Genomic DNA, 17,110 nt, shown 5'->3' with positions numbered 1-17,110 from the left:
TTAATCTCATGTAACAGTTGTGGGAGGGTGGAGGAAATAGAAAAGTCTATTAAACTTGCTTCATTGTAAGCTCTGTCAAATGTTCTAGGTAGGGATAAGAAGGTTGTGTGCTGGCATGTGCAAAAACACAAGTGTCACCTGAGTTATTAAAATAGAATCTCTTCCTAAAGGTATGTAGTGTGTGACAGGGTGTGTGTATTATGTTGCAGTTGTATCTGTGGTCACCATTCATTTTTGTGCTAGAGTGCTTATTTGATGAAGGTGGTTAGGCATATCACTTTTTGTTATCTCTTGGAGATGGAAGCAAAGATTATTCACAGAGTTTTGGAGGGCATTAGTGGCATAGATTATGTGAAAGTGGTTACACTTTTTTCAAGTTATGCTGACTTTGAAGTATGGTGGAATCAGAAAAGTAGTATGGGTTTACAAGTCTAGTCATAAGCTTTGTTACAGAATTGCAAAACTAATGTTTGAAGGTATGTTTGTATTTTAATAAAGGATATAATATTCAAATTCATTTTTCAAGTAGACTTGAAGATCATCTTAGATTATGCAGGAAGTATTAATAAACAGTAATGTGAAACAGGATTGTACTGTGTTGGGGAATGTAATCTGATACTAGGAGAATCTTTTAAGTTTCATTTTATTTGTTTGCAGTAATCAACTCAGAGTGAGTAAATTGTGTTTAGAAAACAACTTTCAGGTAAAATTAGTATTAGCTCTGATGTAATATGTCTAAATGTTGTTATACTTAAGTAATCTAATATAGCAGAATATTTTTGTGTACTTCATAAATAAGTTTTCTGCATAGTGAATATACGCACTTTCCCATTATAATTGATCCACTGACTCTTTTTTTTCATTTTATGAACAAAGAAGGTGAACAGAAAATCCTTAAATGTAGGCAATAAACTTTAAAAAATCAGGATTTAATATCAGGATGGATTTAATAAAAGTGAACTTTTAAAAAACAGTTACAATTGATAGTATCTCGTTACAATGGGAGGAACTGTTGTCACTAGTTGGAACACCAGCACAGTATAAGTTATTTATGCAGATGGGAATACAAACAGAACACAGTTAAGTATTTTATGCTGAATATCAATATGATGCATAGGTAAACAATCCATAAACAAAGAATTAAATAGAAGGGAGAAATTTGGACAAGAATAGTATTGAAATGAATGATGGTGACTAGCAAATGAGGCTTAAGTATTCAGTTTATTTTGGCAGCCAGAAGAGCCAGTGATTGAACTGAATACATGACAGTCCTCTTCATAGTTTCATTGCAGCTGTGCACAGATCTGTGGGGAACCCCAAAGGCGGGATGACAAGGTGCAGGCAGGCTGGACCTGTCCCACAGGCTAGGGGTTGAGTACCTCTGAGTTATTACTTAATGAACATAACTGCATGGTATCATGGATTTTTAAAAACTTTTTAAATACGTATTTGCTATCTTAATGGACTGCTTTTTTTGAACATTTTGCAGGAGTGCTGGGGCTTAAGAGAAGGGAGCTGAATGAAAAAAATTTAGTGGCAAGTGCCTGAAAAACTTTGCAACATTAGAGAGGCAGTATGGAAAGTTACAAGGTGGTTGAGAGACTTGGTAGATAAAAGGGGCATCTAGAATCCTGTCACTGTTTAGAGTTTTGGCAATGATGCATAAAACAAGATTGAGAAAGTAGAGGGGGTCAGTGATGGGTCATCATCAGAAATGAATGGGTAAGGCCTAGAGCTGCATCGATAGATCGTTCTGATACCTGATTGGTACCGATCTAAAGAAAATTTGCTATATTGCATATCGGCCTGATGGGGCCGATAATTTGGCTAATAAATGCTCGTGCTGTGCGCAGCTGCAGTGCAGCACTCAGGCAGTGAGGAGCAGAGCTGGCAGCATGGAGAGCTGCCTCCAGCTGTTTAGTTCGGTGTGGTAGAAGGGAGGGGGAGGGAAGGTGTGTGGGGGGAGTAGATCAATGCCCCCTGTGGTGAGGGAGGGGCAGGGGCAGGCGCTTCCCAGGTGGGATGGGCATGTGGGGGAGTTGGCTCCTGCTGCTGTGTATGCCCCCCGGATCTGCGCAAGGTGGGGCAGAGTGGGCTGCAGCCGGGGCTGCACAGGGCTCTTCTCTGGCAGGGCTGGGCTCAGAGTGGGCAGCAGAGGCGCTGGGAGGATGCTGCATCCACCCCAGATTTCACTGCCGCTCCATACCTAGCGGCACCGCTAGGAGCGGAGCAGCAGCAAAATTTGGGGTGGATGCAGCATCCTCCCAGCGCCTCTGCTGCCCACTCTGAGCCCAGCCCTCCCGAGAAGAGCCCTGCACAGTGCTGGCTGCAGCCCACCCTGCGCAGCTCTGGGGGGCACACACCTCCGCTGTGCCCTCCCAGGGTGCAAGCAGCAGCAGGAGCTGCTGCCCTCTACCCGGCTGCGGTGCCCCCCCCACTCCCCTTGCCTGGGCAGCACCTGCCCCTACCCCCTCCCTCACCGCAGGGGACATTGATTTTCCCCCACGCCCCTTCCCAACCCCAGCCCCTTCCACCACACTGGACTTAGAGCTGGAGGCAGCTGTATTGGAAATCGGATCGGTATTGGCCTCAAAAATATCTATCGATACACCCCTAGGAAGTCCTAAACAAGATTCCAAGACATCTCATTGACTGAATCTAACTTATATATGCAGATATGCTTATAGATTTTGTAGATTTCTAGGGTTAGAAGGGACCTATTAGATCATTAAGTCTGACTCCTTGCTCTGGGCAGGAAAGAACTCTGGGGTCAAGTGACTCCAGCCAGGTGCTTGTCTGATCTCCTCTTGAACACCTTCAAGGTAGGGGAAAGCACCAACTCCCTTGGAATTCCATTCCATATTTTGGCAACCGTCACTGTAAAGAATTTCTTCCTGATATCCAATCTAAATCTGCTCTCCTTCAGTTTATGGCTGCCCTGGTAAACAGAGTATCCCCTTATTTGCCCAAGAAAGCAGGTGATAGACACTCTACAAACAATGTATGAAAGTTGAACCTCCTGTTCAGTAGCGGCTTTAGAGAATACTGCATTGGTAATTTTTGCTAGAATTCAAATTAGTCCAATGTCATAATCCTCAGTCAATCTTTTGCAATACTAAATGGATATATTCATTTGGAGGAATGAAACAGAAATTCTCATCTATTTCATCTGATTTTCATTCTTGCATCTAGATACCAAGTATGGGGAAGGAAGATCATGCCTTCTACCTATTGATGGTTCACATTGCTAGGGATATGATTGGGGAGATGCAAGGAAGGAAGGGTTTAGATGTATAAGTAGACGTTAAAGAGAGGAGATCGGAAAGAAAACTGTTTATACTGACTTGCTATTTTTTTATTTGCAGACAGAGACAGGAGAGATGAGTAGAAATACTGAACTGAAGAAGCTGCAGATCTTTGGAGCTGGACCTAAGATGATGGGATTGGCATTGGGATCAAAAGATAAGGAAGGTAAGTAAGTCTCTGTTGCTGTTGTAAGGTGGGAAGGACTAGTTAGTCTGAAACAGTCCATTGAAACAGACCTCTGCTGTCTCCAGACACAAGTGGAAAGAGATTAAAGTGGGGCAACTGTAACAGGGCAAAGGAAGTTAAAACTTTTTTTTTTTTGAGGAAGATAATGAAACCCAGGTGACCTAACTGGTTCTGTAGGATTGTTCCACTGTCTTGATATTGATTTAGGTCTTCATATGGTTAAACATGAGCATTAAGCAGCTGCTGCACAAATTAATTGCGAATAAACAGGATTAGAAAAGTGGTGCATTAATTTTAAGAGCATTCATTTTTGCTGAGCGCATGGTGTGAGAGTATTGCAATATGTTTCATGGGGTGACTTGATCACTTGTTAAGATCAGCAAGAGAAGTTTTATCCTTCCTCAGTTACACAGCTTTGGTGCAAATTATCCAAGTGCAGCAACCCATTCTTGTTTTTCTTGGAAGCATTGGATAGTCTTTGCTGCTAGAGGCAGGATATTACATGATCTTTGTGCTATGTTTAATTACATGACACTCTCTTTGCTCCAAGATGAGGTGACTCGAAGACGCAAAGGCACCAGGTCAGAAGCCTTTGGCATGCAGATGAGGCAGCGCAAAGGGACGCTCTCTGTCAACTTTGTAAGTTTAATTTCTTTGCTTTTAAGTAGGCAAGCATAGGAAACTTAGCTATTTTACCTTCATGTGCCTTAAATTACTATATCTGAACACACAAGTTGCACTTAAGTGCCATTTTTTACACTTGCATAGTTTTTTTGGTTCAGTTTCCAGTGGCATTACTATATTTGTCCTGTGTTTCCCTTTTGATTATGCTCAGGAGTCTCCAGTATGGCCTTACATGGTCTGTGGCAGAATAGGATTGTGTGGGTAGGTTCATTAACTGTGTTAGTGTGGTTGGAGAAAAACTGTGTCTAGGAACTGTTTAATTCAGGAGGAGGAAAAGATGGAGGAAACCCTGCCCATTTGGTTTGATTTGATTTGATTTGATTTTTTAGCTCAGTAACTCCATTCCAGGGTATGTGAGACCCACACTTAGATCTATCTTGCTCAGAGTGGGCTTCGAATCTTCATCTTCTGCATTACAGCAAAGTGCTCTAACTGCCAGCAATGGGTTAGGCTGGGGGTGGCCACCTCTGACAAGGGTGCCACAACTGGCATGGGCAGCATCTGTGTGAAGCACAGTGGCAGATCCTGAAGGGGACAGGCAGCAAAACAGGGCAGGAAGCAGAAGACAGAGCAGGAGATCAGGCAGGGAGTACAGGGCAGGGAACAGAGTAGAAAGCAAACCAACAGATCAGGCAGGGGAAGGGGATTGGAATATCACTCAGGGTGTGTGTGGGCCTGTGGCGCACCTGCCAAAAAGGTTGGCCCTCCATGGGCCAGACATTGCTTAGAGGACCCTCTTGAAGCTAGCCCAGTGAACAGCCAAGAGGGCAAGATGTGGGGCCAGGAAAAGAGCAAGCCAGAGGGAAGAGCCCTTCAGTGAGAGGCCTATCACCCTGGAGTGTAGGGGCCCTGGTTCTGGCTTCCTCTCCAGCCCCTGCTCCCAGTGGCTTTTGTACACCTTGCATTTAATATGCTGTGCAAAAAAATGGATAAGCAGTAGTGGCATAGCTTCTGTCCCAGAGTGTGCCGGGTTCAGAACCTGGGGCCCGGTCCTGTAGCATTATGGGAATATTCAGAGGTGTTCTGATCTTGTGCTAAGGGGGAGTGCCATGCAAGTACCAAGGTAGTATCAGTTGCAGAAACCAGAGGATTATCTTTCTCTAAAATTACCATTTTGAGTTTTAACTTCTTATTTTGTAAGCTGTCCAGGTAAAACATAAAGGAAAGCTTTCAAGGAAAGAAATAAGATCTCTGATATATAGCTTTCTGATACTTGAATATAGGAAAACAGTTATCTAGTTGCTTTTATGTTCTTGGAGAACTCAAGGGCTTGTTTTTAACCTGCTGCACTTGGCTTGTGTACTACAGTGCTGAATAGGGATTTGTACTTCTAACATATTAGAAAAAATAAGGTTTAGGGACTGTTCAAAGCAGCACCCTGAATACGCAAAATGCATTATTTTTTTCTTAGCTTCAGAAAATATTTCCAAAGTGTATTGTGACTAATTTAGACTTTAGTCATCGAGGGCAAAAACTGCCTTTAAGAGAAATCCTAGTAATCTTTTAGATGGTAAAATGCCTCCTGGGATAAATTATAAGAGGCACAAACTGCAAATTTGCAGCAATAGATGGATGCTTGAAAGCAGACAACCATACCAGTATGAATAAGCTTGAGCTTGCCTGAATTTAAAAACTAAAAAACCTTGCGTTTCATTAGTACAGTAAAAGCTCTGTTATCCAGCATCCACCGGGAATGGGGGATGCCAGATAACAAAATATGCCGGTTAATTGAGCAACCCAAACAGGCATCCTTGGCTGTTTGGGCCACCCCTTCTCCCGCCGCATCCGGGGTGGTGCTGCTCTTCCCACAGCATTGTCGACCCTCCTATGGACCCTGTGGGACAGGGAGGCGGGCCCCACGCAGCCTGTTATGTCTCTGGGCCGTGGGGGCTCAGCAGCGTAGGCTGCTTTGCCCTGGACCCTGGGGGCTCAGAGAAACCAGAAGTTCCACGGTGGGCCCTTCTGGTTTCACTTTACCTTACAAGCCGGCATGCTGATTAACAGAGCATGCCGGCTTGTAAGGTGCCGGTTAATAGAACTTTTACTGTATTTAGATGGCTTATTGCTCTAGAATATATGGTATTGCTAGGCTCTCTAAGTTCTTCAACTTGAAATTATGTTTTACAAAAGATTGAATTTTAAATTTACTTTTTTTTTTTTTGCTTTGGGCAAGTCATTTTGTTGATTACTTAAGCAGGAGAGCTGAGATTTTGATCCCTGTTTGTATTCTCTCTCATTTTTGGGAGACAAATTAATATAGCTACAGATCATTTCCTTGTAGTTGTATTACTGTGCCTGTGATCTTGTGAAATTCCATAAGTGAATCCCAGTAGGGCCTGTGTAGTACTTAAGAGATCTCCAAGACACTGGTCTTGTACAATTGTTCTTTGAAAGAGATCTCCAAGACACTGGTCTTGTACAATTGTTCTTTGAAGAATATCATGCTGTAGTTCTGTTTCTTTTTCTCAACTCCTATATCGTAGCTTTGGTTGAAAGGATAATACTATACAAACAATCAGTACAAATGCAGTAGGGTCAAGATCTTAATTGCATAAAAGTCGGGTAACTTTTGTGGTTACAGCAGCAACCAAAAATCTCCTCCTTTGTGTATGTATTGCATTATGATTTTGACATTTGATCATGCATTATCTATGTTATAATACAAAGTACTGCGTGTGTACGTCTAAGGTTAAAGAGGGAAGAGCATTGCCTTTAGATCATACTGATTGCTTGGTAACTAGTAAATGTTTCAAAACAGTTTCAATTATAATCTTTTTTTTACCCATTTCAGTCCTGAAAATGTCACTTGTTTGGATGGTGCTTTCCATGCATGGTTTCTGCCATGTCAGTTTTCTTTAAAGTATGACTGACTTCCATTAAGTAACTTGAAGGAAATTGAACGTTTTTCCCATGTTAAAAATAAAATTGTGTGTTTGTGGTGGGGGACCCATCATGCTTTTAGAAAGTCTTACAGCAAAAATACCATGTGTATTTGAATCCAAGGTGAAGAATTTTTCCTCATTGAACACTGGGGGAAAGGGGAGTGGGGAATAGCTAGGATTCAAGTGCTGGGCTGTACCAAGGCTGAAGATGCCATTGCCCCTGCTATTGGGTTGGGGCCAAGATGGTTTGTGCAATGAGGGAGGCCATGTGGGGTGAGAGAGAGTGTCAGGGTGACAAATGCGAGGGAGACTGCATGGCAGAAGGGGAGCGACTCTGGCTTCACCTCAGGCCATAGGCCAGAGCTTCTGTTGTCCCCAGGGCTCCAGTTAGGCTGAAGTTGGAGTCTGAGCCGTTACATAGGGTAAGCAGTGAAAGAGAGGTAAGGAGGAAAGTGGTTAGAGGATGTGTAGACAAGTAGCAGGGGGTAGAGAGGGGGTGCAGCCAAGGGGTGGGGCAGGTGGTTGGAGGTCAGGTTGCTTGCTGCCCTCAGTTGCTGCTTTCCCCATTGCAGCAGTTGGGGGTGGGGGGTGAATTTAAGATTGCCCTCCAATAATTAGATTCTATATGTGGAAAACTGTAACAAATTTATAATTTCCCATGCAGAAATCTAATTATTGCGGGGGCGGGGGGTCGTGTCAGTCATTTTAAACTTGAAGTTGTCTTGGATTTCAGTAAATATGGTAGGTAGTTTGAAACACAGCCTAGACATGGGTAGTCCATGAGAACCAGTGTTATGAGATGCTTTGAAGATTTGTTGGCTTCTTTGGAATTGATTGCTTGACCATTTCAATAGATAATATAGTGTTTTAAGGAAGAGTGCAAGGCTGACCTGCTAGGAGAGAGCATACTTAAATAGAATGAGATGCTTCAAGTTTGTGACATATTTGAATTGTGTAATCTGGAAGTGAAATGAAAGAACTTAATATGCTGGTGCACTCAGTGACTTTTTTGAAACTAGTGACCTGGCTAATATTTTTGGCCTGCATAATAGAAAGATCCACAGTTTGGGCTGGGGAACAATGGGAGAATATGGGGTAAGTAATAAGTAATACGATTCAGTGTTAGTTTTAAATGGGCTATCAGTTGTAATAGATGAGTATCATGGGCTAGATATCCTCATTTCAAATGTTATTGAGTAGTTATATGAAATTTTAGAGTAATGATATGAAAACAGCTTGACAATATTTTTAGGAAGAGTCCTTAGTTTAAATGTTAACATTGGGGCTGTCCTGTCATATCAGGCCTATAAGAAAAGGAAACTTGTGACTTTGGTTGCTTAGTTAGTCCTTGGTCATGGAGATGCATCCTGGATGGTGGTTTTCTGCTCCTTGGGAAATGACCTTGGGTTGACAGTAGATCAGGATGTGTCCCCGGGCATGGATTTTGACACTTTTACACTGCTACTTGGAATCCTTATATTTGTGCATTCATTGCCTAGATCAGGGGCAGGCAGTTATTTTGGGCAGAGGGCCACTTACTGAGTTTTGGCAAACTTTCGATGGGTGCATGGGTAGCCACACCCCTTGGCAGGTCACTGTTTTGGGACTGGGAGTCCCACTCCTAACCTCTGACCTTTGCCACAGGAAGTCCCTCCCCTTTCCCCTGGAAGTACTCCTTTGGGAAAGAGGGTTTGCCATCTTTGGGGGGAAAAAAACCAAATTACGTACTAAAAATCCAACACCCATAATAATATATTTTAATTTAATTAAAAAATATATTTTTGTTCCGTTTTGTGGGCATTTGTGGTTTATATTCAGAAGTGATTGCATATGGGGGGTTGTGGGGATGTGTGTGTGCATGTGGGTATGGATGTGGGTATGGGAACCATGTAGTGCAGAGTGGCTGGGCAGGAAAGTGGGGAAAGCAGTGTGGGAGGAGTGGAAGCAAATGGGAGCATGGGGCCTGCACCAGCATCCCAGGGCCAGCACCGGCAGGGCCTAGAGCAGGGTGGTAGAAGCATGAGGTGCGGGCTGGCAGTGGTCTGTGGAGCTGGGCTGGGCTGCATCAGCAGGGAGAGGGGGGAGCTGGCCCAGCTCCATAGAGCCCCTGCTGTCCGGGACCCCATGCTCCTACTGCCCTGCTATGGGCCCTGCTGGCGCTGGTCCCGGGACAGTGGCACACGCCCCACACTCCAACCCAGCTGCTGCTGGCTCCTGTGCTCCCGTTCACTACCAGCGCCCCCACTCCAGCCCTGCAGTACAAGTGGGGAGCTGCGTGTGGCCCTGACCCCACGCTCGCCTGCGAGGAATAAGCTGGTGCTCAGCATGGGAGAAAAGCACCCCCACCTTTGCAGCCTGCGCCGGGCTGTCCTGCCTCTCCACCGCATCACTGTCACCCCATGGGGCAATGGTGGCAACAGAGAGCAGGTACAAGCAGCCCCATACAGGCTCTGAGCAGCTGCAGCACAGGTCGCTGGCCACAGGGAAGGGGAGAGACCATTTTTCCCTTGCAGTGAGCACCAGCTCATTCCCTGCTGCTGCTGGTAGCCTGGGCCCTGCTCCAGGCTTATCTATTGGGGCTGAGGTGCGGCTCCCCCCTCTCCCTGCTGGTGCAGCCCAGCCTGGCTGCAGAGACCCCTGCCAGCACATGCCCTGTGCTCCTACTGCCCTGCTTTGGGCCCTGCCAGCGCTAGCCCTGGGACCCTGGCACAAGCCGCACTCTCCCGCTCACTTCCGCTTCCCCCCGCCGCCGTCACTTTCCTGCCCACCCACTGGCTTCCGGCTGCATGGCCAGACCATGGGTCTCAGCAGGAGCTGGCCCAGCTCAGAGGACTGGGGAGATCCCTGTGGTCCTCCCCTGCCCGCCCCGCCTGCTTCTTACCTGAATTTCCCGTGCTGGCGCAGCCATGAACAGCTCCACAGTCCCAGGCCAGAAGTTGTGGGTGGGTGGGGGGCGTGGGGCTGGGCAGGCCTTCCTATTGCAGCCGCCTGCTGGGGCTTCCTCTGGGTCCTACTGTCCCTGTCTCTTGTTATCTTTGACAGGAATCAGGGGCATATAAATATTAATTTTCTAAATTTTTTAGGGTCCCCTCAGGCCAGATAGAATAGCCTGCTGGGCTGGATGTGGCTCACGGGATGTATTTGCCCACCCCTGGCCTAGATTAGTGAAAGAGAAGGGAGAGAGGTTTATGCCTGTACATTATGGTTGTGCAAAGCTTTGCTCCCTGATTCAGTTTGGCAGAGATTTGGCCTGATTTGGTGGCCAAATCTCTGAATCTGAATTGAATCAGAAGACCTTTTAATCTCTCTGAATCAAATGGGAACCCTCTGAATTGATTTGGAGAGATTTGGAAAGATTCAGCCATTCGGACATAGACACACAGGTTTAACTGTTTTTTCTATGTACTTCACGGTAGCAGGCGGCTTGTGAATCCACAGGAGTCCACTTTCGGGTCTGCGGGAGAGGGCCGCCCCCCCCGCCTCGGTGACTGCTGTCTCCTGGGGTGGAGGTGGGGGCACCTGGGGTCCCCCAGTGGCTGATCGCTGGGGGGGGCTGAGCTCCTGTGGGACACTCCATCCACCCCACCATTGCAGCATTCATGAGCTGTGCCTGGTACCTCTAGGTATGTAGAAAAACAGTTTAAAGCTGTGTCTGCGGCTGAATCACTAATTTTCTGAATCAGCATCGTATCTTCAGATTCAAATTCGGTTGAATCGAATCGGGACAGTGATCCAGATCAACAAATCCGATCACTGTTCCCAATTTGGGCCGAATCTGAATTGAGTGCGGCCCGTTCCGCATACCCCTACTGTACTTGTAGCATTCTCAGGTTGAAATTTGCTGTGTTGTTCCTGCTGTGGATTGTTCTTGTCCCTGATTTTGATAACCAATTCAAATGCAGTCACAGTTTGTGCTGCTGCTAATGATGCAGTGCCTACTTCTGAGCTAGTTATGGAGGCTCTCTTGTAGTGTCATTCCCCATAGGAATGTATTTAGAGTTAGGCTTCAGCATATAAAGTGTGCAGATCTAAACCTGATGATGTTTAACACTGAGAAATCTAAAGTGCTCCATCTGTGGAGAAATAATCCACAACATACTTATAGGCTTGGTGGTGCTACACTAGCCAGCACCACAACCTAGGGGTCATGATCGACCACAAAATGAACATGAGCCACCAGTGCAATGGTTTAGCCAGCAATGTGAACAAAGCTCTGGCGTGTATCAAGTGATGCTCACAAGCAAGACTAAGGATGTCATCCTACCGCTCTGCTCAGCCCTGGTGAGGCTGCAGCTGGAGTACTGTATCCAGTTCTGGGCACCGCACTTAAGAGAGATGTAGATAAGCTGGAAAAAGTCCAAAGGAGGGCCACACAAATGATTAGAGGTCTGGAGAGCAGACCACACAAGGAGAAGCTGAAGGACATGGGACTGTTCAGCCTGGAAAAGAGAAGACTCAGGGGGGACACTTGGTGGTAGCCTTTAAGTATATAAGGGGTGAACTTCAGGAGCTAGGAGAACATCTGTTCACCAAGGCTTCCCAGGGGAAGACCAGGAATAATGGTCATAGACTTGATAGAAAATCGCTTCAGATTAAACATAAGGAAAAACTTCTTTACGGTTCATGTGTCCAGGTCTGGAACATACTCCCCCTAGAGGTGGTACAGTCACTTTCACCGGAGATCTTTAAAAGACGACTAGATGCATACCTCGCTGTGGTCATCTGACCCCAGCAGTCTTTCCTGCCTTAGAGTGGGGGGGCTGGACCTGATGATGTCATGAGGTCCCTTCCAACCCCTAATTTCTATGAATCATTGGGGCCCAGAGAGGGAAGGCCATCACCAGAATTTAAAATTGACATAAATGAATTGTTGCTTCGAGTTGGTTTTTGCCCTCGTGATGCTTGATGGATGTTCTTTTTCCTTCTAGAGCTAGATTGGGTGAGAGTTCTTTCACTCCCCATCATCTTGTGTGCTTTTACATCACAGACATATTGGGCCTGGGAAGCAGAAGCCTGATGATGGTTTGTGCATTCTCAGTAGGGTGTAGAGATTACATAGTGTCCAAGTATCAGATTTCTTCAGTGTGTACTTTGTTATATGTATAGTAAAAAGCTACCATGGAGCTGAGGATGGCAACCCAAGTAAAAGACAACAAGAAATTGTTTTTTAGATATATTGGGAATAAAAGGAAGGCCCAGGGAGGAATAGGACCCCTGCTAAATGGGCAGAAACAATTGGTGACAGACAGGGGGGACAAGGCTGAACTTCTCAACGAGTTCTTTGCCTCAGTGTTCCTAAGTGAGGGGCACGACAAGTCTCTCACTGGGGTTGTAGAGGCAGCAGCAAGGCGCCAGACTTCCATATGTAGATCCTGAGGTGGTGCAGAGTCACTTGGAAGAACTGGATGCCTTTAAGTCGGCAGGCCCGGATGAGCTCCATCCAAGGGTGCTGAAGGCACTGGCCGACATCATTGCAGAGCCACTGGCGGGAATATTCGAACGCTCATGGCACACGGGCCAAGTCCCGGAGGACTGGAAAAGGGCTAACGTGGTCCCCATTTTCAAAAAGGGGAGGAAGGAGGACCCGGGCAACTATAGGCCGGTCAGTCTCACCTCCATCCTTGGTAAAGTCTTTGAAAAAATTATCAAGGCTTACATTTGTGAGAGCCCGGCAGGGCAAATTATGCTGAGGGGAAACCAGCACGGATTTGTGGCGGGCAGATCGTGCCTGACCAATCTAGTCTCTTTCTATAACCAGGTTACGAAACGCCTGGACACAGGAGGAGGGATGGATGTCGTATACTTAGACTTCAGGAAGGCCTTCGATACGGTATCCCACCGCATACTGGTGAACAAGTTAAGAGGCTGTGATGTGGATGAGTACACAGTCCGGTGGGTGGCGAATTGGCTAGAGGGTTGCACCCAAAGAGTCGTGGTGGATGGGTCGGTCTCGACCTGGAAGGGTGTGGGCAGTGGGGTCCCGCAGGGCTTGGTCCTTGGACCGATACTCTTTAATGTCTTCATCAGTGACTTGGATGAGGGAGTCAAATGTACTCTGTTCAAGTTTGCAGATGACACAAAGCTATGGGGAGAAGTGGACACGCCGGAGGGCAGGGAACAGCTGCAGGCAGACCTGGATAGGTTGGACAAGTGGGCAGAAAACAACAGGATGCAGTTCAACAAGGAGAAATGCAAAGTGCTGCACCTAGGGAGGAAAAATGTCCAGCACACCTACAGCCTAGGGAATGACCTGCTGGGTGGCACAGAGGTGGAAAGGGATCTTGGAGTCCTAGTGGACTCCAAGATGAACATGAGCCGGCAGTGCGACGAAGCCATCAAAAAAGCCAATGGCACTTTATCGTGCATCAGCAGATGCATGACGAATAGGTCCAGGGAGGTGATACTTCCCCTCTATAGGGTGCTGGTCAGACCGCAGTTGGAGTACTGAGTGCAATTCTGGGCGCCACACTTCAAGAAGGATGCAGATAACCTGGAGAGGGTCCAGAGAAGGGCAACTCGTATGGTCAAGGGCCTGCAGACCAAGCCCTATGAGGAGAGACTAGAGAAACTGGACCTTTTCAGCCTCCGCAAGAGAAGGTTGAGAGGCGACCTTATGGCTGCCTTTAAGTTCATCACGGGGGCACAGAAGGGAATTGGTGAGTATTTATTCACTAAGGCGCCCCCGGGGGTTACAAGAAACAATGGCCACAAGTTAGCAGAGAGCAGAGTTAGACTAGACATTAGGAAGAACTTCTTCACAGTTCGAGTGGCCAAGGTCTGGAACGGGCTCCCAAGGGAGGTGGTGCTCTCCCCTACCCTGGGGGTCTTCAAGAGGAGGTTAGATGAGTATCTAGCTGGGGTCATCTAGACCCAGCACTCTTTCCTGCTTATGCAGGGGGTCGGACTCGATGATCTATTGGGGTCCCTTCCGACCCTAACATGTATGAATCTATAAATCTATAAGACTAGCATGACAGCTGTTGGATGCTGGAGGCTGGTTTTGACTGGGCTCTTACTTTTTTTCTACAGGTTGATCTATACGTTTGCTTGTTTTGTGGCCGAGGAAACAACGAGGACAGACTGTTACTCTGTGATGGTTGTGATGACAGCTACCACACATTTTGCCTGATTCCCCCTTTGCCTGATGTGCCCAAAGGTGATTGGAGGTGTCCAAAGTGTGTTGCTGAGGTACAGTCCCAGACCTACTCAAACTTGCCTCATCCTTGAATGATATTGAGGAGAACAGTATACCAGGATATTTCAGCTTTCTTTCTCTTGCCACTGCAGGAGAATATGTAGTTTTGTGTATATGTGGGGGTATTACCACAGTGTGAACTGAATTTGTTGGGTGCGCTCAGCAGTCTTTTTTTCTAATAAAACAAAGCTGCTGTTTAGTACAAGCGTGTCTGCTCCAGAGTGTGGTACATTCACATGCATGATATCTAAAAATTTGTGGGCAGATGACTTTTATGAAGCCCTGGCATTGACCTTGAGCCATTATAATAAGAAAAAGGCAGACCTATCAAATGTTTGGATGGAGATGAATGGGGAAAAGAACAGGGGTGATGCCATAACAAATGAGTATAATAGACCACTAAATCAAAAAGAGCTGGTGACAAGGCACTAACGCCAGCAACTAACAGAAAAGCATCCAAAAGACAGGATCTGGTCACAACAGGGCTTTTTAACTACATGAATATTTACTGAAAAAGTAATCTGGCCAGACAAGCCTGCCCAGAAAGTTCTTGAACTTCTGTGTTTGAGTGATAAAGGAAGTAATTTAAAGGGGACAATATTTTAGATTTGATTCTAACTAACAGGGAGGAATACCATATTTGCTTGATTTTAAGACTACATTTTCCCCTATTTAACATGGGGGAGGGAGCAGGGGGAGAACTCCTCATCTTAGAATTGCATATGAAGGGGGGGTACGCAGCTGCTGTGGCTTTGGCTTCAGCCCCTACCTGGGTTTGGGGCAGTTGCCACAGCTGCTGCCTTCCCCTGCTCCCACACCTTACCATTTCTCCCCCCCACAGCAGCCTTGTTCTCCTGACTGCCCCTACACCTACATTTGCTTCACACTGGAAAACTTCATGTGTGCTGCAGCCTGGAGCACTGAGCATGGCCCCATCCCATCCCATAGTAGCAACATGTAGCCTACACAGCTGCTATGGGGTAGGGCTGGGCTGGGGCCATGCTCAGTGCTTCAGGCTAGAACAGGGACAGAGCCTGTTGGCGTGGTGTGAAGATAAGGGGAGGAGGGAAGCAGGGAGCAGAGGCTGGCAGGGAAGGAGGGGACGAGCAGAGAGGCTAGGAAGGGGGAGCGCAAGTTGGGGGGAAGAGGCAAGAGGAGCAGGCACAAGTAAGAGGCAAGCTGTTTGACCCCTCCACTGCCCTCTCCCCTGCAGCAGTGTCCGGGGAGATGATTTAAAAGCAGCCCTCCAATAATTGGATTCTATACATGGAAAATTATAACAGATTTATAATTTTTCTATGTATAGAATATCTCATTATTGGAGGGTCATCTTAAATTTAGAGTGATCTTAGATTCAAGTAAATCTGGAAGGTTGAGGATGGAAGGGAGCTTGGGTAAAAGTGATTGTGAAATTACATAATTCCTGGTTTTTGAAAGAAGAAGTTGACAGCAGCAGAATAACAGCAGTAAACTTCACAAAACCAGACTTTAATAGGCAGGGTCTCAGGGGAAGGAATTCCCAAGGGAGAAGGAATTCAGGAGAGCAGGCAGGTTCAAATAAATGGTATTAAACTCACAATAGCAGACTTTCCTCATGTGGAGGAAAGAGACAGCATATGAGACCTGTAGAGGTGCATCCAGGAACCTTTAACAATCTTAAAATCAAAAAAGGTTTCCTACAAAGTATGTGTCTTCCAAAAGGGGTGTCTAGGATGGACGTAGGGAATAAAAAACCAATTTTCCGAACTGCATTATCTAGAAAGAATATTAAAACAAATTATTAAAGAACTGAAATGTAAACTCTTAGAAAATAATATGGTAATGAGAAACAGCCAGCATTGGTTCAATGTGATTTTGTTTCTGACAAGTCTGTTTAAATTCCTTTTGACAGGGTAACTAGTGTAGTGAGTAGGGGGGACAAGCAGGAGATGTGATGTCGTTTGACTTTGGTAAGGCTTTTGACACAGTTCTACCACATGGTGGTTTATTTATGGTAGTTTCATAAGTAAACTAAGGAAGACAGTATAGAAGCTACTGCAAGATGAGTGTGTAGCTGGTGCAAAAAATTATACCCCAATGATGTTATTAATGATTTGCTTTCAAACTAGAGAGTGGATCAGATGTGATTAGAAGAGGTTTAACCTGGGTTTGGTGCCATTCAGTATTTCTGTTAATAACATGGATGATGAGTTGCCAGCTGGAGTATTGCATCAAATTTTGGGTACCACACTTTAGGAAAGATGTAGACAAATTACACAGACCAGAGGAGTGCAACAAAGATAAATGGCCATTGAGGAAACATTAATATAATTGGGTTTGATGGTTTTCTAGATGTGAGAAGTCTGAGGGAAAACTTAATACACTCAAATGTGGAAACGGTGGTTATAAAGAAAATGCTGACTGAGGACAGAAAATGAAATAAAGCATTTAAATTACAGGAAAGGAAAATCAGATGAGCTGTTAGGACAAACTTTCTATGTCTTAAAAAATTAGAAAAGGTTACTGAGAGAGGTTTTGGAACTCTAGACATTAGGAAGCCTTTAGGAATAGGCTAGACAAATATTTGTCAGTGATGGTCTAGCTGTTATACTTGCTTCTGCCTTAAAGCAGGGGCTCCCTGACTGAGGTCCCTTCCTGCCTTACATTTTGTACGTCCATAAAAGTAGCTAGCCTTCAATTTGTCCACGTGCTTGCCAGTCCAGCCCTGTTTCTGTACATGTAAATGTTGTAGGGCTCAAGATGTGCTGGCAAAAGCATCATAGAAATAAGCAGGGTGAAGCAGTGAAGATATGACAAAGTTTCTTGTTGCCCATCCTTTTGGTGTAAGACAAGGAAGAAAGCTTCTCTGAAGCTCTGC

At 45.7% G+C, this 17,110-nt stretch overlaps 1 protein-coding gene across 2 annotated transcripts in view; it reads left to right on the top strand.

The window, feature by feature from the left end:
* KDM5A (lysine demethylase 5A) overlaps positions 1-17,110 on the top strand; it is an 84,788-nt gene that overhangs the window by 19,273 nt on the left and 48,405 nt on the right. For both annotated transcript variants that reach the window (XM_019489381.2, XM_019489382.2), the window contains 3 exons: positions 3,366-3,471; positions 4,043-4,131; positions 14,088-14,246. In XM_019489381.2, coding sequence (XP_019344926.1) covers positions 3,366-3,471; positions 4,043-4,131; positions 14,088-14,246 — 354 coding nt within the window. The remainder of the gene's footprint in view (positions 1-3,365; positions 3,472-4,042; positions 4,132-14,087; positions 14,247-17,110) is intronic.

The sequence above is a fragment of the Alligator mississippiensis genome, chromosome 4 (assembly GCF_030867095.1).
Source record: "Alligator mississippiensis isolate rAllMis1 chromosome 4, rAllMis1, whole genome shotgun sequence".
Taxonomy (NCBI): domain Eukaryota; kingdom Metazoa; phylum Chordata; order Crocodylia; family Alligatoridae; genus Alligator; species Alligator mississippiensis.
Note: the sequence above shows the minus strand (reverse complement) of the source record. Positions and strands in the feature narration are given on the sequence as shown.